Here is a 27611-nt window from a genome sequence, read left to right on the forward strand (position 1 = left end):
TCCAGTGGCGCCCGGCGGTGCGGCCGGCCTCTCCTGCTTCCACGCGCGCGCACGCCCGCCGCGGCCCCGCGCACTCCGCCAATTCGCCCATCGCGCCGCGCGCACAGCCGCTCGCCAAGCCCGCGGCCGGGGCCCTGGCGTGCCGCGCGGGCCTCGGCGGGGCCCAGCGCCCCGGCCCGGGAGGATGCGGCCCGGGGCGGCCCGGGAGCTGAGCAGGGCCCCCGCGCCGTCCCCCGCGGGCCCGGGCTTCCAGAGCCGCAGCCGCAGCCGCCGCCCCGCCCCCGGGAGACATGACTTCCAAGCCGCATTCCGACTGGATTCCCTACAGGTACGCGGGTGCCCGTCCCACCTCCCCTTCAGCTCGGGGGTGTGGGCTCGGCCCACGCCCCTCGAGCGCTCGGGGCGAGCGGCGCCCCCCACCCCGACCCGGAGCGTAGGGCCCCTGTACTCATCCCATCCCACACTGCGGGCGCGGGCTGGAGGCCAGGGCCTTTCTACCCCAACTTTGGGCCCTGGGCGGACTGAGCCGGCCTGCCCTGCCCCATCACTTCTCCGCAGGGTTGCTGGAAGAGACCAGTGCTCTGGGCCTGTGTGGGCCGTGTTGGGTCGGGCAGCGCCATGTGGTCGCGCGGGGAGGGAGCGCACTGCTCTGAGCCCCCTCCTAGGCCCCGCACACCGGGTCACACGCCGGTATAGCTGTAGACAGACACTCGTGCAGCTGCAGGCACGCACCCCCCGTGGGTGCATCGGGCCAGAGAGGCTCGTGCCGGTCTGTTCACACACGCAGAGCATGAATTCCTGGAGGCAGTTATTCTGAACCAAGAGCACAGGCCGCTCATAGACACATGCACCCCTTACGTCTCCACACACGCTGATTCTTGGTCTCACGCAGGTGTACTCCTACTCCCTGCGCCCATACACATCCTGTATTTGGACAATACCTGACACCCGCAACCCCCTCACAGGTACGACTCCTATCTATCAGGGACTCAGAAATCCACTTGGAACAGCTGTATACCTGGACACACACCAACTCACAATACATAACTGCCTTTACATGCGTAAGAGCACTCAGGACAGCAGGGTTGCCTACCCAGTGTTCCCAGAGTCTGTGGTCTGTCCCAAGGATGGATGGGCTTTGGCAGTTGAGTGGTGGTCGGGGTGGGGGAGGGGCGTTGGGGGGTTCTCACCCAGGTGCAGGCCTTTCCCCCATCCACTCTTCATTCTCTCCATTACCCCTGGAATAGAGCTCATTGTCATGGCAGCACCAGATCCTTGGCCACCTATTGGCTCCTGGTTGCCATGGGCTACGGGGCTGTCTCTGGGTCTCCTCGAGAGGCATGGGTGTAAGATGGGTGCTGGACTGCTGGGGCCACTATGTTACTGCCTGCCTAGGTGCCCATGCCTGCGGGCTGGAGGAGCAGACCCTCAGGACCTGCCTTGTAACACAGCCAGCTCTGGGGAAGGGACCTGATTCCAGTCACCCATAGAAAATATTTCTGACAGATCTCTTCTAGGAGTCTGTCCAGACAGCATCCAAAATGGAAACCAGCTGAAACCGCCTGAGGCTTGTTAAAAGCAGATCCTTCTGCAAGCAAGCACCTGTCACTGACCTGGGGAATCCAGCCTTTTTCTTTGAGAGCTATTGTCTCTAAGCTCCTTTGGGGGTTTTAGAGCTTCTCAAGTGAGAATTTGTGGGTGCCCCTCCCACCAGCATACACGCGTGCACACACACACGAGTCACCCATAGGGTTTCCTGCAGGCATAACGCAGTCGCTTCTCAGAGTCTGCCATAGATCAGGAAGATACCCCCATCGGGAGACTGGGGCTTTGCTGACTCAAGAGCTGTTACCCTCCACTGGTGTCCAGGCTGGGGGCACAGGTAGTTTCTGGGATACCGTGACTTGACATGTCTGTGCCAAGGACCTTCTAGAAGACTGTGCAGCCCCACGGAGTACCATCAGCCTTTTCTAGCCATCCAGCAGAGGTGCCTGGGTAGCACCTGCAGGCTGAGGGGTCTCCCCTCTAATGCTGTGGAAATAAGCTTAGGGGGGGAGCACTAGGCAGGGTGGTGGCCAGGCTGACTTAAGAGGGCAGGAAGGGACAGCGCTTGTGGCTGTAGATATGATGGGGTGTTTAGGATCTGGCGGACTAGGGGCCAGGCCAGATCATGGTTTAGGGGAGCCTCTCCCAGAAGCCAAAGACCAGAACAGGGTGTAGAGTAAGTGCACAAGTCTCAGAGAAAGCCTGCCTCTAGGAACGGGGTACCTCGGGAGGTGGGCTTATCTTTGAGAAATGGCTTTGTCCTCCGGTGGTGCTCAGGGCACTGGTATCCTTCAGGGGGTGATTTGGCACTTGCCCCAGCCTAGGCCCAACCACCCTATTCCCACATTCCTTCCTTGGGCCTGCACATGCCACCTGGAGCACAGAATCCTATCCCTGAAGGGCAGCTTGGCACCCTTGTGGCCCTGCCAGCTTGCGGTTGCCCGTCATCCCTGCCTTGCTGTGTGGCAGGGAGGGGGGGTTCTCGAGCTGGGGGCGGGCTATCTTCCGAAGTTGCCAGAATCTCTCCTGCCTTGCTGGGGTCTTTCTGAGCGTGCTCTGAGCCTGGGAAAGCACCGGACCTTGGGTGTAGACTTCCAGAATGGGGGAGACCCAGGCGGAGATGAGGAGATGCAAATTGCTTCTCCCATTAACTGGGCTGCTGATTGCAGTTAAAGCCACATGCCTGCGTGATCGCAGAAAACTGGGGCAGAAGACAGGCGAGGCCGCTTCCTTGCAGATGAAGGGGTGGGCATGCGTGCACGTGCCTTGTGCTTTGGTATGCGGTTTCCCCAGTGTCACAGCATGTCAGAACCGGAATTTGTCCTTTGGTTGGGGGGAGAGCAGTCGGTCGATTTCTTGTTAGCTCTCCTGGTAGGGGTTTTCCTCCCTCTGTGATGGCTGCACCTGCGTTCCCGAGGCCTGGCTCATTTTCTTTGAAGTAACTGCCGGTTGGCGATAATCGTCTTAAGGGTAATTGTGGCTCAGTTTATAGGGATCGTGGAGTAATCTCACACTCTGACTCAGAAGGGAGTCGTTTAGTTTATGAAGTTGAACAATTGGAATAATGTTTTGTGTTTTGATGTTTGTCTATTCTCACTAGTACTGATAATTCGCACTTCTGCCATTTTCTCTTCTTCTGTTCTTCCTGAGTAGTAAATGCTCCTCCTTCCCAGCTTCACAGCCCTTATGAATTGCAGGTGGAGCATTAAGAGCGAGGGAGGGATGGCAGGCCTTGTCCTTAGTGCTCTCTCTGCACTGCATCCCCCCAACCTGGCCGCGAACTCCTGGAGAGCAAGGACCCCATTTGGTCCTGGGCTGTGTGCCCGGTGCGGCCCAGCCCAGACAAGATGCACACTGCTTTCAGTCAAAGAGGCATCCCTCCCCAGGCAGCTTTGTGGACTTCCTGGCTTTCCTGGCTGCACACCAGGCTTCTCAGCACAGGGGACGTAGTAGTCTCCCCTCAGGAAGGGCACTAGTGCTGGAAGAGCGAAGCCCTGGGTCAGAGAATGAGCACCGCTGCCGGAAGGGCCCTCACAGGCTGTCCAGTCCTTTGAGTGCTCCCTTCCCTCACGTGGCTGTGACCGCTAGAAGGCTCTTCTTGGGGTGAGCCTCGGCATGCCTCTGAGTTTTCCCTCCTCCTGGCTCTTGTGAAGGTCCTCCCACCACTTTCTGGGGAGTGAAGGACTGCTGCCCAAGCAAGGCTTGGTTCTGTCGGCTCTGCCTGTGTGGGAAGCCTTGGGGTGCTGTGGGGGCTCCGGCTGCTGCTTCACCTCCTGCAGCAGGGAAGGGGAGCCCGGCGCACTGGGGAAGTCTCCCTGCTGCTGCTTCGGGTAGAGGCAGCAAGAACATGGGTGGTGGAGAGGACTGCAGGAGCAGGGACCATGTCTCTGCCCACTCCAGCACCGGGGGCCTGGACCCCCTGCAGCTTCCTCTTTCCCACACCGAGCAGAGGGAGGCGGTTACTTCCTTGCTGGGGGCCCTGCTCCCATTGTTGACCTTGGGTGCTCCCTATAATTGGGGACAGCTTTGGCTCACCAACTTGTCACCTTGAGGCCTCTGTAAATAGAACCCTGAAGTCTCATCTGACTGATGTCAAGCCCTGTGTACCCCATTCTGCCTATGTGGGGCAGACCTGGGTTTGGGGACCCACATGTAAAACGTGACCTTCTCCTGTTAGGCATCGGTTAGACTCTGCTAGCTCACCAGTGTCTTCTGAAGTCATACTGTCCCAGTGAACAGTTAATATCACTTTGGCGTTGTGTCACCTAGAAGTCGGCAGAGAGGCCCACTTTGTCTTTAGGTCATCAGTAAACATGCTTAGCAAGGGAAGTGGGACGCTGGAAACCTCCTCTGATTATGGCATGTTGCAAAAACCGTTGAGGGCCTGTCTCCTTGGAGCACACGCCACTCACATTGCTTTATTTTGCCCACAAGTGACTGTCACTGGTCCTCGTGATTCCATGGGGAACCCTGGCTATGCTGCCCTCCTGTTTTCCTGGATAGGTCTGGGGGTATGTGGCCTGACTTGCTTGTGGACTGGGCTGGCGCCTGCTCAGTCAAGGGGTCTTCTAGCTCTTGAGCGAATCTGTGATCTGGGGCCTGTGTAAGACTGATGGATGTACAGACTGATTGCTTCCCGCATCCGAACAGAAGTCTGCATTTGCATACTTTCAGCAACTCTTTGATTTCTTTTTTGTTCTTTAGAGATCACCAGCTGTGGCTTCTAGTCCTCATTTACATGACTGAGCATTACAATCACCTATGTTTCTTGCTTTTAAGGAGAAAATGAGGCGAGGGATTGATTCTGAGGTAACTTCCCCAGCAGTTCTGAATCCCTGAGTCAGGGCTGAGTGCACATAGCAGTTTTAATTACTGGCTGGACTCTTGTGAGCCCTGTGGGCTTCTCCCTTTTGAGGCTGCCCCTGTTCCCACCCATTCTGTGTTTCCCTGGTTTCCAGGCAGCCACTAGGGACAGATCTGGGCATGCTGGGGTGGGGGTGGGGGAGTTTGGCATCCATAGGTACAGGGCTTGCAGTCTGACCCCGTGGGTGGGCTTTCCTCCTCTTGACTCCCTGGATCCAGTGGGGGCAGCTTCCTTTGTGACTGGGTGGAAGGAATGAGGGCACAAAAGTAGAGGGTGAATTGGGCGTGGAGTACGAGCCTGTCCCTAGGTAGCCTGGCCCCCAGGTCTCTGGTCAGCTCTGGTGGGTTAGCTGAGCATGCACAGTGGAGTCTAGAGAGAGGCAGGGACGCGGCTTCCTAAATGTGTTGTCCACGGCTGGGCTGGCTTTTCCATCCCATGGGAGAAGTGCCCTGCTCTCCCTTGTTATCAAGCATGGTTTTCGCTCCCGTTATCTGTTGGGCGGCTTGTGAGAAGCAGGAGGATATGGAGGGGCTGTCTCCCTGGGAGGCGAAGGGCCCCCTCGTTGGCCCTGGGCAGAGTCGAGGGATTGATGGACACTGCAGATCAGGTTTCTCTGACCCTCAAGCCCGTGGCCAGTGCGTTACTGGATCTCCCTGGTCCAGTCCCCAGCAGGAGGCGACCGAGATGAAGGAGCTGCCGGGGTCAGCTGGAGGACCCATCCATCAGTGCCCTGTCTCCTATCCGAGTCTCCTGGCGGGGCCGCAGCTGGCAGCCTGGGCTTGGCAGTGATTCCATAATTGGAGCCCGAGTTGTTAAAAAGCCATTACTGTCTCCTCTGTGGTTATCATTTAGTGCTGTTGAGAACAGTGCCCATTGGGTGGAGGCAGGCCGGGTGGTGGTGGTGAGAAGGGAAGGAAGGTGCCATGGTGGGAGCTTGAGGGGCAGGGCCGCCTGCAGGGGTGGGGCCCGGGGCCTGCCTGGGACAGCCACCTTGTCGCTGTGGTTCTCCGCAGCCACTAGGACTTGTGGGGATTTGTTCTCAGTCAGGGACAGATGTGTGCCTCAGACACAGTGCTGTCAGGCGGTCCGGGCTTGTCCCTGCCGGGGATGGAGGTCGGCCTCCGACCTCTGGGGCTTTCCTAGAAACAGGGCTGCAGCAGGAAGCTGCTTTGTGGACATGCTGTAGCCCACCCTCAGAGCCACTACTCGGAGGTCCGTGGACTGCCGGCCCTCCTGGGGGGTCCTGTGTGGCCAGGCATGTTCTTCCTCCCCAGGGCTTGATGCTTTTCCCAGCACCCCCCCTCCTCCCCCCCCCCGCTGCTGTAGTGTGCCTCTTGGGAGGTGGGGGCTGGCTCCCCAGGCACTTCCAGGCCATCTGAGTTTCTGGAATCTCTTTAGAAACTTATCCCTTGCTCATCCATCTTTCTGTGAGGGCCAGAGGTCAAGTCCATTCCACCTGTGATCCTTCCAGGTGAGCAGCATTACTAACAACGCCAGTGGCTCCTGCTCAGGGAATGGAGGTGGGACTGGCGGCAGAGGAAAGCAGCCTCCTGCCCGCGTGTGACGTGTGGAGAGTCCGTGGCAGTGGGACAGTAGCCTGGGCTGACTGCAGCCCCCCTCTGCCCCTGCACAGATAGGGACACTATCAGATATGCCTTTGTCCATCGAGCTGTCGTGGTGACCCCGCGGTTCTGGAGGTGGCTTTGCTTCATGTCAGCTTAGCTCGCAGGTGGACGTCCCCTTTTCTGAATGAACCGAGATGTTTGCGTCAGCACCACAGCCCACAGGGGCATCTTCTCTGCCCTGCTCACCAGGCTCCGTCCCGGGATTACCTGGCTGCCCTCCCTGCCCCTGCCCAAGGAAAACACAGGGGTCGGGCGTCATGCCGGCCACAAAGCTGCCCCTGTCTGCAGGAAGCGGAGCCGGCAGTCTCTCAGAGGCCGCTTGGGCTCTCGTGGCCAGGCTGCTAGCGTGTGACTGCGCTGCCGGCTGCGCAGTGTGGACCCAGGCACAGAGCCGGGCAGGCAGAGCGCAGCTGGATTCAGGCCCCATCGTTGCCGTCTGCCAGGGCCACATGGAGTCCGGAGTGCCATTTCTGTCCAGATCCTGCGCGTTTTAAAGGAATACACACTGCTTGTGCCGCTGACCCTGGGAGATGGTGGTGTTGGTGGCCTGAGCCCTGGAAGTCTGTGGGAGCAGATGCTCGGCCTTGGCTTCGTTCAGTGAGGCCACTGACTTAGGGTGCGCAGACCAGTGGCAGACTCGTAGCTTCTCAGCCCTGGCCGAGCCCCCAGGCACCTTGCCCTCCCTAATGAACTCTTTCTCCTTCAGAACTCTGGCTCCCACCCTCTGGCCTGGGGTGCCTGCTTTCTCTGAGGGGGCACTTCCCGTCCTGGCCAGCTGGAAGTTTTAGGAGCCGGGTCACTGTCGTCTGGTCCTGGCAGCACCCTCATGGAGTCCCTCCCGCCCCGGACTAAGGCCTTGGCTCAGAAGCACATCTGTTCAGCAGTGTCTTCGCTTGTGTTCTGGCAGCCAAGACTTTTGGAGAATAAGGTTGCAAATCAACGAGGCTCATGGTTGGGGCTCCTCTGGAGTGAGGACCAGCCCGTGGGTGTCAGGCAAGGCCTTCAAGTAAGGAGAACAGTGCCAATGGTTGAAAACAGGCAGTCATCTTAGGTTGTGGCCAGGGAGGTGGGCGGCGGGCTGGGGACTCCGTGGACATCCTGCCGCCCTTGGGTGGCTCCCCAGCACACCGACTCACAAGTCATCTGGATGAGCCGAGGGGACATTGCAGGTCAATGATTGTTCTGGCTAGAAAGAGCTCCTCTTATCGGGAGGGGGTGACAGCGGCTGAGCTGTCTTCAGGGTGACTCGTCCTTGTCTGCACTCCTCACACGCGTACTCACCCGCACACAAGTTCATCTGTGTAGATACGCAGGTGTGTGCTCACTCACACGTATAGATGTGCTCATGTTTGGACACCTTCTGGCATGTGCACACGCATGACAAACCTGATGCCCTCAGGCATGCCTGTGCAGGTTCCCGCTCATGGTCTGGTTCAGGGGCAGGCTCTAGCATCTCCGGGCCAGGGTAGTCTGGGGGTTCCCAGGGCTCAGATCCTCAGGCTCCAGCTCTGCCCGCAACCCTGGCTTTTACAGAATTTGGGGCTATGGCTTATGGGTGTATCTTGGCCTAGAAGGTTGGGGCTCCCTAATTTCACTTGCTTTCCTGGGAGGCAGGTCCAGTCAATGTGAGATGACACACTGCCTGTTCCAAGACCTTAGAGACTCAAGGATTTGATGCCCCGGTGCCCCCTGTTGGCTGGTCACTGGGCTGTGCACGGATGGGCTGTGTCTGCCTACACATATGTCCAGCCAGCCCAGCCCTGCCCTCAGGGACTGGTTGGACTTCCAGTTTCTCTCTTACAGATGAGAGAACCCTCAGCCTTCTTTAAAGGGGGTGGATAGTGTTGGCATCTCTCATTCTGCCACCTGGAGAGCCAGGAGTTTGACTAGAAGAGGAATGAGTCTGCCTCAAAGGATCCAGCTCCTCTAGGAAGGACGGGAGGACCGGGGAGGAGCTGGCGAGATCCGAGAGGGACCTGGAGCAGACAGGTGCCTCAGTCTGAAGCCCAGCCTTGGGCCTGGCTTGTACCTGATGCCTCTGGGCAGGTTCCCCTGCATCTTAGGCACGTCTCAGCTCATGGCCCCAAAGAGAGAGTCTCTTCCTGTACTTTTTGGGTCAGGCTGACTAGGAAGTCTTTCGGTCAGCAGGGACCCCCGCAGGAGAAAGCTTCTGCATTGGCAAAAATATGGCTTCCACCTTTCCGTCCGGAGCTGGCTTCCAGGTAGTAGCTCCACCCTTCCTGTCTCCTTCTCCTGTGTCCCCAGGAGTCATTATGGGAGGGATTTAAAGAACCCTGAGGTGCAGGGCGGGGGTGGGCTCTGGGTTCCCTGTTTGTAGCTGGCAGCCGCCAGGCAGGCCCTGAGTGCCCGTGTCTCCCTCTACAGTGTCTTAGATGATGAGGGCAGCAACCTGAGGCAGCAGAAGCTAGACCGGCAGGTGAGTGCAGCCGGGGCTGGGTGGACGGGCAGTTGGCATTTTCCATCGGCGGGGGGCTGCGGGGGACATTGTCTCGCTTCCTGGGGTGACCCTGGCTGGCTGGGAGGAGGCCCTCACAGAAGAGAGATAAGCCATGTCTAGACTGCTCAGCATCAGCACAGCCCCAGAGCCCAGGGCTTTTCCAGGTGGGCAGCTGGTACCCGTAGTTGGAGCACCGGACATCCGTGCTGCAGTCCTGCTGGGCCGTTTACCTGAGCTGATTTGTGCCTCCTTTTCCTGGATCCTGAGCCTCGAGGTGCCAAGGGCACAGAGCCGTGGCCCAAAGTGGGCTGTGGACTCCCTGGTCACCCCGAGAACCGAGCTGAGTGATCGGGGCCTTCTCTGGTTCCAGTCGGGAGCCTGCCCTCCGGGTGGGAGGGATGGGCTGTGCTGTCAGGGCCTGCCAACTTGTGTGCCTGTCCGGTGCCTCCACAGCGGGCCCTGCTGGAGCAGAAGCAGAAGAAGAAGCGTCAGGAGCCCCTGATGGTACAGGCCAACGCAGACGGGCGGCCCCGGAGCCGGCGGGCCCGGCAGTCAGAGGAGCAGGCGCCGCTGGTGGAGTCCTACCTCAGCAGCAGTGGCAGCACCAGCTACCAAGGTAGAGCCTGCCTTGGGGTTGGCCTGGGGAGTTCCCTGTGCTGTGACTGCCCCTCCCCCGCCCCCCCCCCCCACTGCTTCCAGAGTTGGGGGTGCCCACGGGCCTCCAGCCAGACGACTCCCAGCTCCATCCCAGGCAGAGGGAGTCGGGACCTGCAGCCCCGGGCCCCTGCACGTGCTCCGGCATCCCCAGGCTTCGGTGGCCTTGGCGGGTGTTCCTTGAGCACCGACTGCGCCCCAGGCCAGGGGCAGGCCTGTCTGCAGCCCCTTTGGACAGAGTGGGTCCCAGCCCTGTCAGAAGACAGTTTCTTCTCACTTTTGAGTCTGGGCAAGTCACATACCCTCTTTGGGCCTATCTTCTCCCCTCGGAACATTGAGGAACGTGTCTGGGGGCTTTGAAAACAAGTGGCCCTGGTGTATCACATGGTCCCGTCTGCTGAATGCTTCTGCCTAGGTTGCAGACCAGGCTGGGTTCACGCTGCTGCTCTGGGGTGTGGGTGGGGTTGGGGGGGCTTCTTTGCCCAGCTCGGAGCCCTGAGGAGGATGCTGCTCCAGGGGCTGGCTGACCTGGAATCTGGGGTTCCAGGGGCACCTCCCATACCCCCCTGCTGCTTCAGCTGCCTCCTGCTCTGCCCTCTGCTGGCCCTCGGTGTAAAATACAAGGCCCTCATCCTCAGAAGCTGAGAGAGTTTGAGGGCAGTGAGAACTTTCTCCCAGCGAAGTTTTTCACTGACCGTGCTCATTCATGTTGTATACTCATTTCTTAAATATTTGTTGAGGGCCTACTGTGTGTCAGGCTCTGGATTAGAGGCTGAAGGTCCTGGGGAAGCACAGAACAGGCGTGCTCTCTCTTTGTTCATGGACCTGGAGGTCCAGGAAGGAAGAGTGAGTTCGTTGGTGTGCTTGGTGAAGAGAAGCCAGGCTGTGTGAGTGAATGGCAGAGAGACTGCTCCCATACAAGGGCCAGGGAAGGCCTTTCCGAGGAGGTGACACCTGAGCTGGAAACTGCAGGTTGAGTGGGAGTTGAGTTGGGGTCAGGGGGCCGACGTCCACAGTGAGGACAGTGCACACAGTGTGACAGTAGCGTCAAACCCCTCTGGCAAGAGGGAGGACGCTGTGTACAAGGCCCTGAGAGGGCCTGGAGGGGCTGGGATGTGGGGTGCCTGGGAGATAAGGGGTGTGCCGGGAAGGCCAAGGCCAAGTGGAACGGAGCTGGAGGGGAGAATGTTGGTCTTCATCTTATGAGCAATGAGATATCATTCAAAGACTTTGAGGAGATTGGGGTTCTGATGTGTGAGACTGTGGAGGCCACCTCTCTCTTGGTTGGCACAGCTCCTTGTAGCCCAGAGTTACTCTCCTGCTCGGGGTACGCTGGCGTGCCAGGCTCCCGTGGGCTTGTCCTGGGCAGGCCAGTACAGGCTCCCTGCAGTGCTTCCCCTCCCGAGTTCTGGGCTCTTCTAGGAGATGCAGCCTTTTCTATCTTTGGCACCTAGAGTGACCCACATTCTCCCAGATGCTCCCCCTCCCCCTGCCCAGACTCACACGGTTTGCTGGCCCAGAGCTTTGATTGTGGTGCTTCTTGGTTGGTCATGCTGTGGGCCAGCCTGTTGACTCTATCACATGGGGCTGGGGGCACCATCCCGTTCTAGCTCTGCCTGCCCTAGCCCCTCTGTCTTATAGAGGTGGGTGGTACAGAGGCCCTGCCTGGTAGGGCTGGGTGGTGGTGGGGCCCTGGGAAATGTGCTGAGAAGGGAGTTCCACTTGCAGCTCTGGTCTCACCTAGGGCCCATGTTTCTCTCCCCCCCCCCCCCGACTCTCTCCTGAGCAGTTCAAGAGGCCGACTCACTCACCAGTGCGCAGCTGGGAGCTGCCCGCCCAACAGCACCAGCCTCAGCCAAGAGAACCAAGGCAGCCGCTGCAGCGGGGGGCCAGGGCGGGGCCTCTAGGAAGGAAAAGAAGGGCAAGCACAAAGGTTGGCTTTCTTCCACCACGGCCCTCCTCAGGAGGTCTGGCTCCCACTGGAGGGTTGGGGGAGGTTTCTCCTCCAGATCTGGGAGGTAAGGGACAGGGTGGGAGACCTCCATGAAGGCACAGAAGGATACTCAAGGCTCCGCCCAGCAGGCTCACAGGCTTCCTCTAGCTCATGGGGTTCCTGGGCTGGCTTGTGGGTGTGGGCAGGCTCCCCACACTGCCAGGAAGTGAAATGCACCTCGCCGTGTCCCTCCCCCAACTGGTTTGAGCCCCCTCCATTGCTGTCCTGCCCCTGGCAGTCTGCCCCATCCTTGTGCCGTACTCACAGTTGTGTGGGCTTTCTCGACTCTCTGCTATAGTCCTCACTCCAACATCTGGGCCCACAGACCATTCTGTTCTCTCCGTTCCTCTCTCTCCAGAAGAGATCCCCAGAGATCAAGGACCATTGTGGTGCCTTCTGCCACGAGTCCTGTCTCTGCTGGCTAGACACCCTCTGTGTGCCCAACCTGTGTGCCTGGGCAGTGATTTCCAGGTGTCTGGGATGTGGTTGGACAGTGGCATGTCAGGGTTCATAGGCTTCCGGAGCTGACTGCAGAGTTGGGGGGCATAGCGCAGCCAGCAAGGCAACTGCTACCTGTGTGGGCCAGGCCTTCTGTTACTCGGGCACCTTGGGCAGGGTGACGTGGGATGGGTGAGCTTCCATTTGGGAAGGGGAGTGTATGCCAACCTCCATCTTTTTCAAGGGGCCCCCTGTGTTTTGAGTGATGTCTGTGAGTTATGAGGTGTGTATTTGTGTGTGTGAGAGAGAAGATCAGCACTGATAACTGGGTGTTGGTTGTGTCTATGAACAAGTGGTGGCCTTGGCCATGGTCATCATCAGTCCTTGTTCTCCATCTTGTCTTTTTCACTGTGCAGTTGGTTTTGTAGATGGCTGTCTTCTGCCTAGGGATATGAGGCATTTCAAACCAACCCTCGGCAACTAATTTGGGGGAACAGCAGAAGAAATGAAGCCCTTGTCCCTTTGTAGCTTGTTGATCAATAAGAGGCTGGCAGCAGTCATTAGTGTTTTCAAAAATCAGTTTTGCAGAGGGTTCCCCCCACTCATCCCTCACCCACTTCAAGGACGTCTGAGAATCCAGGCTCTCTCCCCCACCCCCCATGGGACTCAGGAGTATCCATGGCCTGCAGGCACCAGCGGGCCAGCAGCACTGGCAGAAGACAAGTCTGAGGCCCAAGACCCGGTGCGGATCCTGACTGTGGGCCAGTCAGACCACGCTCAGGACGCGGGGGAGACGGCAGCCGGCGGGGGCGCACAGCCCAGCGGGCAGGACCTCCGTGCCACGATGCAGAGGAAGGGTGAGCCCTGTGGGGGTTCAGTGACACCCCCAAAGCTCAGTTCCAGGTTCTCAGATGCACCCTTTTGGGGAACATGACCCTGGTAGGGGGCACAGTGTGAGACTAATGAGAAACTTGAATGTAGGGACCCCTGGTAAGGCCAAGTCAGGGAAGTCAGTGTCAGCTGGGGAAAGCGACCCATCCACAGCCCATTCCCCCTCTCTACCTCCATCTTCTCTCTCCAGGGAGGCCCAGGTTTGGAGACAGATTTCCTTTCCCTTTGGGTCCTTTGAGAAAGGTCCTTTTCAAAGTGTTTCCGCTACATCTCCCGAGCTCAGGGAGCAGGGCCAGAAAGCCAGGAGGGATGGCAGATCCTCCCAGGAAAGCTGCTGCCCAGAGAGTCTCTCTACCAGGAGCCCCGCCCCAGGGAGTCCCTGGCACTGGGTGGCAGAGGGAAGCCCAGTAGGGACACATGTTCTAAGAAATGAGATCAGGACAGGCTTCCTGGAGAAGGGGCTGTCGAGGCAGCAGGAGGCTAGGGATAGCATTTCAGGTGGGGAGAAATGTGTAGACAGAAGGCCATGGGCAGGCTGTGGGAGGAGGCATGTGCATCAGGCTGGGGGAGGAGGGAGCCGGGCCTCTCCTAAACAGACTCCATGGCCTGTGACGGCTGAGACCTCCGGTAGACACGAAGGCTCCCAGCACAGGGTCAGCTCCACTCAGGCCTCGCCACCCAGGAGACAGGCACTGACTGCTGGGGGCGGGTGGTCTCATGGGAGGACTGAGCTGAAAGCTGGGGAGGGGGGTTTACACCCTGAGGAAGGTGACCAGCCCCAGCTCATGCTTGCATTGGAGAGTGTGTGTCCTGTGTGTATTTGGACGTGTGTGTGTGTGTATGCATGTGTGTACATAAGGCTCTTTGCGTGTACGGGTGACTCTATGCTTCGGAGCAGGTGTCTGGGTGTGTGTATGTGACCACTTGTCCCGTCCCATTCCTCTGCCCCGCCCAGGGGTCTCCAGCAGCATGAGCTTTGAAGAGGAAGAGGAGGATGAGGATGAAAATAGCTCCAGCTCCTCCCAGCTAAACAGCAACACCCGGCCCAGCTCCGCTACCAGCCGGAAGTCCGTCAGGGTGAGGTGCTTTGCTGCCCCGAGGGAGGGTAGACAGCCATCAGAGGTCTGAGCGTCCAGGTTGGAGGGGGAACAGGTGTGAAGGAGTGGAGAGTTGGCTTTCTTGGGAAAGAAATTGTTTCTTTCTGGGCCTTGAAACCGATCAAAAGCTTTTCTGGCTGGGGTTTTTGTATCCCTCCTCTCCTGCCTCCTCTTCAGCCAGGCCAGAAGTAGGGGGCTCGAGTTGGACAGGATGGCCCCGAGAACCTGCCCACATCTCCAGCTCCGCCCCCCAGGGACAGTGGAGGTGGGAAAAGGGGCTGAGGAGCCAGCTGCTGACCCCAGGGCCAAGCTTATCCCAAGGACCCTGTCCCAGCTCCCATCACCACCACCACCACCACCACACCAGGGGGTAGCTTTGGGTCCCAGACCACCAGCTGTAGCTGCTCAGGGTCTCTGGGGCTTGGGCTTCTACTCTCTCCCGTGTAGGAGGCAGCCTCAGCCCCCAGCCCAACAGCCCCAGAACCCTCGGCGGATGTTGAGGTCCAGGATCTTGAGGAGTTTGCACTGAGGCCGGCCCCCCAGGGTATCACCATCAAGTGCCGCATCACGCGGGACAAGAAGGGGATGGACCGGGGCATGTACCCCACCTACTTTTTGCACCTGGACCGTGAGGATGGGAAGAAGGTGAGGTTGGCCTGAACCTGCAGTTTCACTGACGCAGGCTTGAGGTCCTGTGGGCTGGAATGTAATTGGAAGCCTTGGGTCCAACACTGACCTTTCAGTTCCCCAAAGGGACAGAAGCCTCTGTGCCTGGTCAGTGCACACCTTTTTGTTTGCTGATGTGTCTGTGTGTGTGTGTGTGTGTGTGTGTGTGTGTGTTTGTGCGTGCACACATACTTATGTTCAGGAGTCGAAGCCAGAGAGCGTCGTGTGTGTGGCACCCCTGGGTGTGTGTGACCAGAGGCTGAGCCTGGAATGTGACCTTGTTCCATTCCCCAAGGTATTCCTCTTGGCGGGAAGGAAGAGAAAGAAGAGTAAAACTTCCAATTACCTCATCTCTGTGGACCCAACAGACTTGTCTCGAGGAGGGGACAGCTACATCGGGAAACTGCGGTACTAGCACTCCCCTAAGGAAGCAGGTTGGGGGGTGGGTGGGAGGGGCGGGGCAAGGCTCTGGAGAGGGCAGGTCTTGTCCCTGAGGGAGATCGAGGTCAGGGGTCAGATCCTCTCAGAATCCTTTTTGTCTCTCAGCTCCGACCGCAGGCCTGTAGGCCCGGGTCTGTGCTAGCCTAGAGCCAGACTCAGAGATGGAGCTCATATACCCTACCCTAAGCCGCTCCTGGGTAGGGGGGGCATAGGCCAACCAGGAGGGACAGATCAAACCTCAGGAAGTCACTGAAGACATAGGCCACTGTGGAAGAACTGCCTTGGCTCCATGGTCAGTGCCAGAGGGCGGGGAGTGAGCCATTGAGGGAAGAAAGCGCAGTCTGGGGATGGGGGAAAGGCTTTGAGCTAGGCCTTGGGGAGTGTATGCGGGGGAACAGAGTGCCATATTTGGGGAGCATGAGTCAAGCTTAGGGGTAAGGAACTAACACTGGGGCTAGACTAACACAGGCTGCACAGGAGAGGAGGTCGTCTCATCCACTCTCCATGAGATGCTGAGCGCCTTTTGCCATCTTGCCAGATGCCCTCTGCCATCTGCTTGCTCCCCTCTCATGAGGGGCGCAGTCCTGTTCCTCCAGGGAAACATGTGGAACCCGGACTTAACTCCTCGAATTTCCCTCACTGAATAAGATGCCCTTTGATTCTGTTCAGAGCAAGTGCAGGCCTTCTGCCCCATGAAAGACCTTCAGAGATGGGGATTCGGTGTGCAGTGTGCTCCTGGGTTGCTCCCGGCCCAACCCAGAGTGCCCTGCAGGCTCATTGAACAGCTCATTGAGCTGTTCCCTGCCCTAAGGCAGAGGGTGCATGATCCTTTATTGATTGCCGGCCCTTTAGGTCCAACCTCATGGGCACGAAGTTCACCGTTTATGACAATGGAGTCAACCCTCAGAAGGCATCATCCTCTACTTTGGAAAGTGGAGCCTTGCGTCAGGAGTTGGCAGCGGTGTGCTATGTGAGTCTTGCGTTCCTGGGTCTCTGGTCTCTAGGTTAGACAGGACACTGAGGACTAGCTGCCCAGTCTGTGGGCTGTCCCATCTTTCTTGTGAGTAGACAAGATTGTACACAGTTGGACTGCCCTCTGTTGGAGTGGCTCCTGTCTGTCCTCAGAGCTTGGACCACAGATAGCCATCTGCCTGGGGAGATCTGGGAACCGGGCTGAGCTCTATGCTGCCCAGCCTGGGAATCTCCCGGAAAGGAGGCGCCTGGAAGCCTGAGTTCTTGTCGGTGCTTTGCTCTACCTCTCCCTCTAGTACCTGGGCCCTGCATGGACTATAAGTCCCTTTGCATAGTCATCTCACGGAATGCATTACCTAAGAGCTCAGTCCTGTTTCCTTTACTGTATAGAGGAGGAAACTGAAGCTCAGAGGCTGTCACTTGCCAATGTCCTACAGCGCGTAAGTGACCAAACTGGAATGTAAATACAGGGAATTTCTCTACCTTATTTTAAAATGAGGGATTGATACCCCCATTAATCTGGGCCTGGGTACTTGGAGGCCAGCTGGGACAGCCATAGGTGTTCTGTATCAGCTTATGGTGCCACCTGCTGGCCGCCTTTGGGAAGGCAGCCCAGATCTCTTCAAATGCTTTTTAAGCCACAGCTAATACCGGTTGAGGCACTGAGAATACAGTAGTGAACAAGAGACATAAATTTATACCCTTATGGGACTTAAACCCCTAGTGGGGAGACAAGCTATAAAACAGATTTATAAGCAAAATAAATAAATATGAAGAGGAAACAATAAAGCAGGGAAATGAAATGTTCAGGTGTGTATAAGCTTTTAGTAAGGACGGCAGGGAGGGCCTCCCTGAGGTAGCATTTGAGTAAAGCCTGGGAAGAAGGGAGAGCCAGCCATGTGGGTGTAGTGGAACACACAGCCAGTGCTAATGTCCTGCATGACTGGCATGTGTGGGGAATAGCAAGAGGGGGTGGGCGGAGCCAGTGCAGAGGTGAGTAGGTGGGCAGGAGAGGAACGTAGTGGGGCCATACCATGTGAGTCCTCAAAGTCAAGGTAAGACCTTCAGCTTTAATTTGCATGAACAGTGGAGGCAAAGGATATGACTTAACAGGATGACTGCTGCTATGTGAACAGACCAGGGGGGCAGGGCAAGGTCAGAAACCAGGAATCCCAATAAAGACTAATACTGTGACCTCGGGGAGAGATGGTGCTGGTAAAATGGTTGAGCTCTGGATGGAATTAGAAGGTAGAGGTGACATCATCTGCTCATGGATTAGAAGTGGGTTGTGAGCGAAAGAGAGGAGTCAAGAATGACTCAAAGTAGGTTGCCTGAGCAAACAGAAGAACGGAGTTGTTAACTGAAGTGAGGACGATAGGGAGGAGGTGGTTTGGGCAGTTGAAGATTCAGGAGCTCAGTTCTAGATGGGTTCAGTGTAGAGATGCCTATTAGACATTCAGGTGGAGATGGTGAAAACTAGCTCGTCAGCTTTATTCCCTTCCTCCCAGTCTGTTAGGTAAGTAGAGTTCTCAGATGGCCCGTATTGAGTCCTCCTTCTCTCTTTCCCAGGAGACAAATGTCTTAGGTTTCAAGGGGCCTCGAAAGATGAGTGTGATTGTCCCAGGCATGAACATGGTTCACGAGAGAGTCTCCATCCGGCCGCGAAACGTGAGTCACTCACCACCCTGTTACCCCAGTGTACATGTGCCCTTCTGGGAGCAGAACTGCAGCGGCGGGTGTGTGTGTGTGTGTGTGTGTGTGTGTGTGTGTGTATGTAGGAAGCATGGTGTAAGCAGCCCCAGGGCTCTAGGTGGAGGTCTAGGGAGATCTAAGGACTCCGCCCCTAGGGCAAATCCCTTTTTAGGGTAGTTGTGGGCCAAGACTTGAGCTGGACCTGACTGAGGTGAGGCTGCCTTCCCAGGAGCATGAGACGCTGCTCGCACGCTGGCAGAACAAGAACACGGAGAGTATCATCGAGCTTCAAAACAAGACCCCTGTCTGGAATGACGACACGCAGTCCTACGTACTCAACTTCCATGGGCGCGTCACACAGGCCTCTGTGAAGAACTTCCAGATCATCCATGGAAATGACCGTGAGTGTTTCTGCCCTTCCTCAGGACTGTCCCTTTGGCTAAAGGTTCAGCTCGTCCAGTCCCGGCTTCATAGGCCAGAGTTTAAGAATGTGGGTTATATGGCTTCGATCAGAGGTCAAAAATTCTCTGACCCTAGGACTGGGAGGCTCTTAGAAGAACCTCCTTTGGAGCCCTAACCCCAGATTCTGTGCACTTAGCAGAGTCTCAGGTGTGAGAACACTGTCTGAATAGACTTTTTCTCCTCTTCTCTGTCTCCTGGTATTTGTGTGCCTCTCCTTCTCCTCTGTCATCTCCTCCCTCTTTCCCACCATGTTTCCCAATTGTACCTCCTCTGGGCCTCTTCGCCCATTGTGATGTGTCTGTCTGTCTGTCCTGCCCTGCCCCACCCCTGCTCTGTTCCACGCGCCTGGCCGCAGCGGACTACATCGTGATGCAGTTTGGCCGTGTGGCAGAGGATGTGTTCACCATGGATTACAACTACCCACTGTGCGCGCTGCAGGCCTTTGCCATCGCCCTGTCCAGCTTTGACAGCAAGCTGGCCTGCGAGTAGAGAGTCTCCTTGTGCCCTTTGGGGTTGCTCAGCCTGGAGTGGAGCTGCCTGCCAACAGAGACAGCCCTGCCTCCCCTCTCTCTGTACATAGGCCTGCTGCCAGATGAACTGTCAGCTCTCAGTGGCTCCCTGGCCAAGCTGACTCGGACCTGGCTCCTCTGTCTCCACTGCAGAGACAGAGGACTGGGCTGGGGACGTGTGTGCGTGCAGGGACCCAAGGTCCAGATACACACCCCTGCTCTTGAGTTTGTATCCTGCTGCAGGTGTGTTGCCCAGCTGGGCAGCCTCTTCGGCTGGGAAGATAGGAAGAAACAGAGGGAGAGGAAGCACAATGCAGGGCTGCTGTGGTCCAGCCACCCACTCAGTCTGGGAGTCAGGTGACCATGGGTCCCCAGCAGTGAAGGGCACAGTGTGAGTGTACGTGTGTATTGAGTACACCCATTTTACATACATAGTAGGGCTAGGATCGGCTTCCAGGCCCTTGGTTAACTCCAAAAAGTCCTCCGACTTCATAAGGCCTCAGCCAGCCTAGGAGAAGTTAAAGGAGTTTGGGAAAGGTGAGTGGCAAGACCTTGTCAGGATTGCGGGGGCCTGGCTTCGGCTGTGGGAACTGGCTGGTAACCTGGGGTTCCCGCTCATTTGATTTCTCTAGGTTTTGTCTGTGTGCATAGAGGCGGCAGGAGGTACATGGCACAGGGCCCCTGGACCAGGGCTACGTTGGGAGTCCTAGCAGTAGCCAGAAGAGCTTTCTTTGGAGCAGCTCCTGCCCAGGGCCCTGCGCCTCAGCCCATAGTGCATAGGTAGGCATGCCTTGGCCTACAGCCAGCAGAGCACCAGTCCTAAGCCATGGCATGGTCCAGGAAGGTGGTCTAGCTCCAGGGCCTCTGGCCTGTGCCTCGCACCCCCTGTGCTCAGCCTAGGTTGTGGCTGCTAAGGACGCTTGTGTGTGGTTCTTTTGGGGTGGGAATGGGACGGGGGAAGAAAAGCAGGGAGTACATTAGAACCACAAGAGAGGAGAGGTGGCATGAGCTTTAGAGGTGAACTAGTACAATGTGTCACTTTAGATGAAGCACATTTAGAAGATGGACTTGCACTGGGTCATCTAGCTGGTGAGTGGCAGAGTTCAGAACTTCTGCTCCTTTATTTCTTTGTTCCTACCATCCCCTAAGAAACTGCTCTCTCGTTCTTTAGCCTTCCTGGGACTCTGGTCTGCATGCCCTCACCCTTCTGCCTGATTACAGAGACTTAGAAGTGTCGGAGTTGATGTCTGAAATTGAAACCGTTCAGTTCCCTGCTGAAAGCTGGCCTTTTGAACATCAGTCTGATCAGGACTGCCCTGTGTCTGGCTTCTCCCCAAGGGCAGGCCTTACCAAGGCCATCGTGCCTTTCTCTTTTTGGATGTGATGGGTGAGAGACATGAATGTTCCAGGGCTGGGTCTGAGTTCTTCCTCCTTGGCTGGTACCCTCTATGCTGAACACTTGGGAACACTAAGGCTTTGCTTGTCTCTGACCCCCGCAGAGGCTACTTGCCCAGGTGGAACTCAGAAATCCGGGGGAAGCAAGCAGGAGTTGTTCTTCCTTTCAGAGTAGATGTGCTTGGAAAGGGTGCACAGAAATTTTTGTTTTAAGTAAGTACTACTTAAAACATTGGGTTGAGGCTCCTCCCATAGTGAGGGGAGTTGTTTTGACCTACGTGGTGGTGGTAGTGTGTTCTCATTTCCTTAGACGCTGAGATTTCCTGTGTGGAGTGCTCAAAGCACAGTGCAGCTGTTATAGCGGGGATCTGTGGGAGGCCCCTCTATGGGCCTAGTTTCTGGACCACTTTTGGGGTCATTCTGAGGGCAATGAGGCTGATCCACTTTTCCAGTCCCAGTTGGGCTCATACTCCCCAGACTGGGAAGAGACGGGCTGACATTTGGGATGCCGGAAGCTACATCTCTGAAGTCTGGTCTAAGCTCTTTCTCTGGGTCTAGGATTTTAAAATAGAACAGGCTGATTTCAGAGCCTAGAGAGAGGGAGGGAAGCCTGGCAGAAGTGTGGAAGAGGCAGAAGCACAAGAACAAACTCTTGTACCCTGTGTTCCATCGAATACATGGGGTTAGTGGGGGAGGTTGTGTCAGGAACGTGGCTTGAGCTTCCCGGCCTGGACTGGGGAAGGTAGCACAGCAGCAAAACTCTGTTGGGCACTGAACGACAAGAGCAGTTGAGTCACCTGCTCGAGACCCAGCTTCACAAGGTCTGTCCTTAAGACCCCATTCCTGGTGATGCTGGTTTTCCCTGACCACTGGCCTCCTAGCCATGGGCCCAAAGACTCAAAAAGCTGCCAGGGCCCCTGGATACCACCTGGGCTCAGCATCTCCCAGGGTAAGAGCTCTTGTCCTTTATACCCTCTATCCAGACGGTACCCTTGAGTGGGCCGGGGATTGGATGATGGCACGAGCAAGCCCTAAAGGTGGGGTGGCAGTTGGGACCTCAGGCAGCCCCTCTGTCACTGCTCCTGGGGCCACACCCTCTTCCCCCAAACAGCTCTTCTGTAGAGCTGTGGTGTTCACTCCCCACTCTTCTCCGATTCTAGCTTTTCTTTCCTTCTGGCTCCAAGGTGCTCTGTGTCTGTCTGTGTGTCTCTATGTCTGTGTGTATTTGGGGAAAAGGGCAATCTGCAAATCACCAACTGAGGTTTCTTACTACGATCATATTTCTAAGGATGAGTGGGAAAGGAAAAAGGGTATTTGATCACCTGTGGATTTTGTTCATTCATTTCATGCTCTTTGATCAGAAAGTAAACCTGGGAAAGACCAGCTCTTTCTTGGGAATAAGAGAATAGGAGGATACTGTCCAAGAAATTCTAGTTTTCAGTTCCTTTTTGCGGTACATGATGAAATTGGTATGTTACATGCATGCTTTTGGATGAATTTGAACGTATTCTAGTGAATGTGCCTTAAAAATCACGACACTAGTTCAGAAGGAACAGTTAAGGTCCAGACACATGCTGAAGACCAGTGGTAGAAGCCAGCAAGTGTGAAAATTTGGAGTCTGTGTCCTTCAGTGACAAAAAGGGCAACAAAATTGTCTTTGGTCTGGAAAGAGCATTTACCTCTAAGTTAGTGTACAGTTAGAGGAAATTCTAAATTTAATAAGGAGTGGTGATGATCTCAAACCTAAAGAAGACATGCTTTCCTCACTGTGAGGGGAGATGCTGGGCTGGGGCTGGTCATGGCCCTGTTATGCAAGCACAGATTCTATCTCCTAGCCAGAGTCCCTGGTGTTCCCTTTCTGCGGTAACACTGGCCTTCCCCTCTCGAGAATTCTTTGCCCCAACTGAGCTCTACCTGTGACCTCAGGATACCAGGTGGCCCTCAGAGCACACTTTTCCAGAGAGCTGAAGGAATCTCCTGTGGTGGTGGGCCCAGCACTGAACGGTAGTGGGCCCAAGGGAAGGGCTCTTGTTTGTACTGGTTCCCTGTCTTTCTGTACCTCCAGTTTGCAGTCTTGTCATCTCAGGATATGGGGGAAGAGGCATAGCAGAAGCATGGGTCTAGATTTAGTTTAATTTTCTGACCAAGTTGAGAGGCAAGTTGGTCTTTGGTCTTACAGAGAGCACTACTGCACTTAGCTAAGTGATTCTGAGCAAACCACATGATTTTCCTAGGTTGTTTTCTCATCTACACACCGAGGAATTGGGCTGTCAAAGCTTTCAGTAAGAATCAGGGTGAATGAAAAATGATCCTTGCTTTCATCACTACCTTTTCTGGCTCATCACTGTGCCTTTTTTCTTTCCTCAGAAACATGTCACACCCATTCCTCTCTTCTGTTCAACTACCCCTCTCCCTTCCCCCATCAGGGTCCAGGCGGAATTGCACATTTAGGCCAAGATCCAGAGTTTCCTAGAGTGTGATTTTGAGTGGCTTACAGAGGGAAGCCTGACTCTGGCCTCTTTAATCCTGCAGAGTTTCGAAGGGCCCTTGGTCAGGATGGGTGGCACTGGCACTTCTCTTGCTGGGAGCATCCATTTAGTCAGTTTTCCTAACGCCTAGAATGTGTATGTCCATTTGCACAAGATTGTCTTTTCCTATTCTGGAGTGGTCATTTTTATTTTTGTTCCAAATTATCTGGAGTTTTAGACAAACTTGCAAAACTGTGCTTTTATTAAGTGACTTTTTGAATAAACTCTTTGGTATTCTTGAGCAAATGTATTTATTTATTGGTATGTGCAATGACAAAGTTGGTATTTTCCCATGTTGACATTATATATGTTGTAGAACTTAGTGTTTGTCTAAGTACAGACCATATAGCAACAAATTAAACTTGAACTGTTTCAACACAACTGTGTACTTTTTTCCTATAAAAGGGGAAAAAACATTTCTTACCTACAAGTGTTTTCCTATACCGTTAGTTCCATCTGTCCTGAGAGCCTGGGGGTTGGGGGGTGGGTAGGAAGGGCTCACAGCTGGTTTGGAAAAACTACCGCTGTCCTCCCTGTGGCTGAGCTTGTCATATTGAAGGCTGGGAAGGGCTGGATAGAAGAGACTTTGGTTAGAGTAGTTCTCTGTGAGCATGTATGGTTTAGTTCCTCAGTATGCCCCTAGGGGCCTGGTTCTTAGGACAAAAGTAAGTAGAGCTGATTTATTTTTTTTTTACCCTGGATTTGGAGTTTTTAGGTGGCCAAGACCTTGAAAAAACCACAGCCCAGCTCCTTGGCTCCATGGGAAACAGCAAATGCAGGTTCTGACCAGAGGTTTTTATTGGTTAGTGGGCAGATGAAAGACAAATCTTTTAAACAGCCACAGTCAAGGTGACCATAGGCCCAGGGCAGTCCCAGTTTATACCTATTGTCCTGGCTTCATTCTAATTCAAGCTCCCTTTTTTCAGGGTGTCTTAGTTTGGACCATGAGTTATCTGATCACCCAAGCCATAGAAGACACAGAGAGTGGTTCTCATAAGCCATCTCTTCTAAAGGTCAAATATGCCTCCATTCTTCAACATGCTTTCCTTCCTGGGCCTAGTATTTTTTTTTTAGAGCATGTGCACTGCTAGTCCTGGAACTCACAAGGCACTTTCCTTGTGCTCCTCTTTGGACCAGGAAAGGTGCTCTCCTGACTGGCTCACCCACCTGACTTAGCCAAGCATGGTCCCAGGTGATGCCCTTGTTTCCTAGGCCATTTATCCATCCCCAGAGCTAGGACTTCATGCTCTGTGCCACAGTGCTCTAAGGGCACTGAGGACCTAGTAACTCGGGTCTGATCAAGTTCACAGCCCAGGCCAGTTCTGAGAAGTGAAGACCATAAGGAAAGAGCACATATGACAACAAAAGCCAGTCCTATGATTTTGGTCATCCTGGGTTGTATATACACATAATTGTCATCCATGAAGGATAAAATAATTCTGGAAAATCCAAAAAGTACTAATGTAAATGACCAAATACATCAAAATTTCTGAAACCTAAGTATGTTAATACATCCCAGCTGTATAAGCCAACCAAGAGTTGTGGGCAGCGGGAACTTCCATGAGCTCTTAGTACTTCTGGCAGGAGATGGTTCCATAAGCCAATTTCCCCCGAAGATTAACATTCAAAATATAGAGTTGGTTACACAACAACTTACATACCAGCCTCATAAAAATACCTGAACATCCACATACTTCTGCACTTGTCACTGTTTTGTCCAACACCACTCTTTCTGCCAAGAATGACCGTTCTCTTCGTTGGCCCCTGGAGAAGTCTTAGCATGCTTGAAGATCCAGCTCTGCAGTAAAGCTTCTTGGAAGTACTTTGGCAAAAATGATCTCTGTTCCTGTAGATTTGGATCCATGTCTCAATTACAGCATAACACCTTATACAATTAAAGTAAGTTAGCTACCACCTAGTGAGTGGTTAGCATGGAGAAGATGGGAGGGCCAGTGCTGTTTTAAATGCACTGATGATTCACATATAATTCTCCTACTCACCCTGGAAGAGCTGGACTTCGACTCCCCTGTGTCAGGAGAAAGCCAAGACTCAGAATAGGCAGGGATGGAATCATGACCAGTATTTCTCTGCCTGCAGAATTCATAATCTTGAGCCCTTTTATTGTCAATCATTCATTTAAAAAACTGGGCAAGGTTCCCATTCTAAACTTTGTTTCTTAAAGGTAGGAACTAAGGCTCTGTTCCTACTGCCCAGCTGTGGGCAGTGTCTGCTAAATGAATAAATGAATGAATAAGCTGGAAAGAAACAAACATCTCTAATAAGGGAACCATATATACGGAGATAGAAAAGAAGGAACCAGGGACCCAGGACTCTCTATAAATCAACTGCTCATGGTGAAAAAGGGGAAATAACAGGGAAAATGATCTATCAAAACAGTAAAGAGCACGTACGTTCTTTTGTTTACCGTGAGCATTATATTACATCTAGATTACTTCTAGTACATTTTAAACTACACTCTTGAGAATTAATCAGAGGTTCCACACACAGATGGATGGAGTATACTTCCCTACAGACTCAATCTTCAATGACTTCTCTGTAACAAGAAATGTTAATTTCATTAATAAGAAATGCCTAGTAGCAGCTGACATATTATCTAAATATCTCATAACTTTCTGATAGCAGTCTATATGCTTGTATGTTTGATTTCAACTATTTTTTCTGGCATTTTAGTTGACCAGGAACGATGAACTCCAAAAGCCCTTTCAACCTTTATATCATTTCTTAGTTTTCAAGTCCTCCACATTCCATACCAAGGAATGTTCTCGGGAATGTGTCCTCTTTAAACTCTCAGGTCCTACACCTAAACTGAATTCACTCATCCTTACTAGACAGGATACATGGGGGCCATCTTACCTCAAGACAGTGACAAGTCCACCTTAGAGATTAGGTCTTTAGTTTCATCAAAATCCTCCTAGTCTTGACCTACCTCCTCCTTTTCCCAGCTTTCTCAAAAGACCCAGATACCTGAATATAGAATAGTCTCTTCCCCTGGGCACTGCTATACGTTCTCTGCAGCAGACACACACTGCAACTTTCCTTTCAGGTTGGCACTTTGCCTGTAAGTTCAGTCCTCGGTAAGAACAAATTTCCCAGAGGGCACAACATTTAGAAATAGCTTCTAGACAGGGACTGTCCTTAAGTACGCAGGGTCACTCCCTACCCTCGGCTCTCCAGCCTGGGCATCTCGAGGAGGACTACCGCCCTTATGCAGGTTTTTGTGTAGCCTCACCAGCCTCCAACCTTGGCTCTGCAGGACAGGGATTAAAGTCTTTATTTAAAGCTTCCTCTGGCCACTGAAGGCCAGAGATACAAAGATGCTTCTGGGCTGGCAGTTCTGTGAAACAGAACAGGGATAAAGGAAGTTAGAGACCCAGCAACAGCAGAGTAACAGTCCCTCAGCTGATCGCTGCACTCATTCACAGGGCGCTGGGTGCCTTCTGCTACTCTGGAGAAAAGCAGGCATCTGAGGCAGCAACAGTGCTCCTAAAAAGGCCCCCACTGTGAGGAAGGGGCTTCAGTTCACACAGCAGTCTTCCCCTGCTCTGGGCCCATCATACCCACTAAGAAAATGTTCTCTTCTTGAGCCCAGAGGACCACGAACCTGCTCAAGGCCCACAGAGTAAGGCATCCTGGACTCTAATCCTCACTTCTGCAGCCTTAGGTCCTCATCATGTGTAAACTGATGTCTGTTCATAGGTACACCATCTGGTACTCCCAGCTCAAAGAGTCAGACCTCTGCCCCTGAGTTGCACAACAGATCAAACGTAATTACTCAATGGATCAGCCCTCTGGTGGAGAGGCATGGAGGGAAAGAGTGAAGCTGTACTGTGTTCCTACTAATTGCTGTGGTGTTTTACAAGGTGACAGGTGTGTGAGCACCAGGAAGGATACATGATATCCATGGTAGTGGCCTCATTAGCTAGGATATTTAAATACAGAATGAAGTTTAGGGCACAGGGCCAAGGATGAAAACTGAGACAGGATAGAAAGGTCACCTTGGCACTAGAGTAATGGATACTTCCCCAAATCAGCTGTTTTCAACTCAAAACTCTGGGGGTTCCGCTTCCTCAGCATGCCACCTGTATGCACTTTATCAGAGCTGATGCCCAGGCCTTCATCTCTGAAGTTTTGAGGCCATACTTTGGTGGTTTCCTCTTGCTCAGTGTAAGTGTCCGCACTGAATCCAGCATTCTCTGCCAAGACTGCAGGATCCTCCTCTTCATGAAAGCAGCAGGAGCAAGTTTGTGGCTTTGGGTCATATGAGGTAACAAAATTCTCTTCCTGGGCTCTGGGGTCAGTGGGCATTTTCCAGCCCAAATGGTCTGATTCTTCACCTTCCAGCACTCCGATTCTTTCAGCTAGTTCTTCAGCAGAGGGCTCTTTGGGGTCTGGGTAATCCACCAGGATTGTTTCTTGCCTATGCTTGATGCAATCTGAAAGGTCATAAATTGGGTAAGTCTCTTCAGGGTAACCTAGAGAAAAAAGTAGCACAAAGTCTTACAAAGAATGTCTTTTCAACAGAAAATATCAGGCTCAAAGAGTCTTCTCAGGCATCAGCCATCCTAGCCCAGCATGTCCATTCAAGAAACCTCTAAGATGACTAACAGTTCTAAAGTTTTACTTGAATAAATTCTTAGCGATCTGGCGGACTATTCAGTATTTTTTGAAATTCAAACCGACTCGTTTTGGTTTGTATTTCAAAAAACACTGGGATAGTCTGCCAGATCGCTAAGAAGAAAATCCTTTCTCAAGTCCAGGGTGGTTAGGGAAGGGTAGAAGTCTCGCCCCTCTGGCTTCTGCAGTAGTGACGAAGATTAAACAAAGTGAGACTTCAATTAAAAAAAAAAAAAAAAAAGGTAC

At 54.2% G+C, this 27611-nt stretch overlaps 2 protein-coding genes across 9 annotated transcripts in view; one reads left to right on the plus strand and one right to left on the minus strand.

Annotated features, from left to right (window-relative positions):
• TUB (TUB bipartite transcription factor) lies at positions 1 to 23111 on the plus strand. 4 transcript variants are annotated; one of them, XR_006385667.1, is made up of 13 exons: positions 1 to 328; positions 8920 to 8971; positions 9446 to 9608; positions 11436 to 11579; positions 12767 to 12934; positions 13924 to 14045; positions 14513 to 14710; positions 15027 to 15139; positions 16025 to 16142; positions 17714 to 17812; positions 18066 to 18237; positions 18654 to 19587; positions 19979 to 20023. XR_006385667.1 is itself a non-coding variant. In XM_044258765.1 (12 exons), the coding sequence occupies exons 1-12, from the start codon at positions 291 to 293 to the stop codon at positions 18785 to 18787; spliced, it is 1521 nt and encodes a 506-aa protein (XP_044114700.1). In that variant the 5' UTR covers positions 1 to 290; the 3' UTR covers positions 18788 to 23111. The 4 variants fall into 4 exon arrangements, 3 of the variants coding, with proteins under 3 accessions (XP_044114700.1, XP_044114702.1, XP_044114703.1); XM_044258765.1 differs by having other exon boundaries at positions 18654 to 23111; XM_044258767.1 differs by lacking the exon at positions 18654 to 19587 and having other exon boundaries at positions 19979 to 23111.
• Positions 22965 to 27611, minus strand: part of RIC3 (RIC3 acetylcholine receptor chaperone) — a 62814-nt gene continuing 58167 nt past the window's right edge. For 2 of the 5 annotated variants that reach the window (XM_044258769.1, XM_044258770.1), the window contains exon 6: positions 22965 to 27223. In XM_044258769.1, the coding sequence (XP_044114704.1) occupies positions 26754 to 27223 (470 nt within the window). In that variant the 3' untranslated portion in view covers positions 22965 to 26753. The remainder of the gene's footprint in view (positions 27224 to 27611) is intronic. The other 3 variants (XM_044258771.1, XM_044258773.1, XM_044258772.1) reach the window with 3 other exon arrangements.

This window comes from Neovison vison, chromosome 7 (genome assembly GCF_020171115.1).
Source record: "Neovison vison isolate M4711 chromosome 7, ASM_NN_V1, whole genome shotgun sequence".
Classification (NCBI taxonomy): domain Eukaryota; kingdom Metazoa; phylum Chordata; class Mammalia; order Carnivora; family Mustelidae; genus Neogale; species Neogale vison.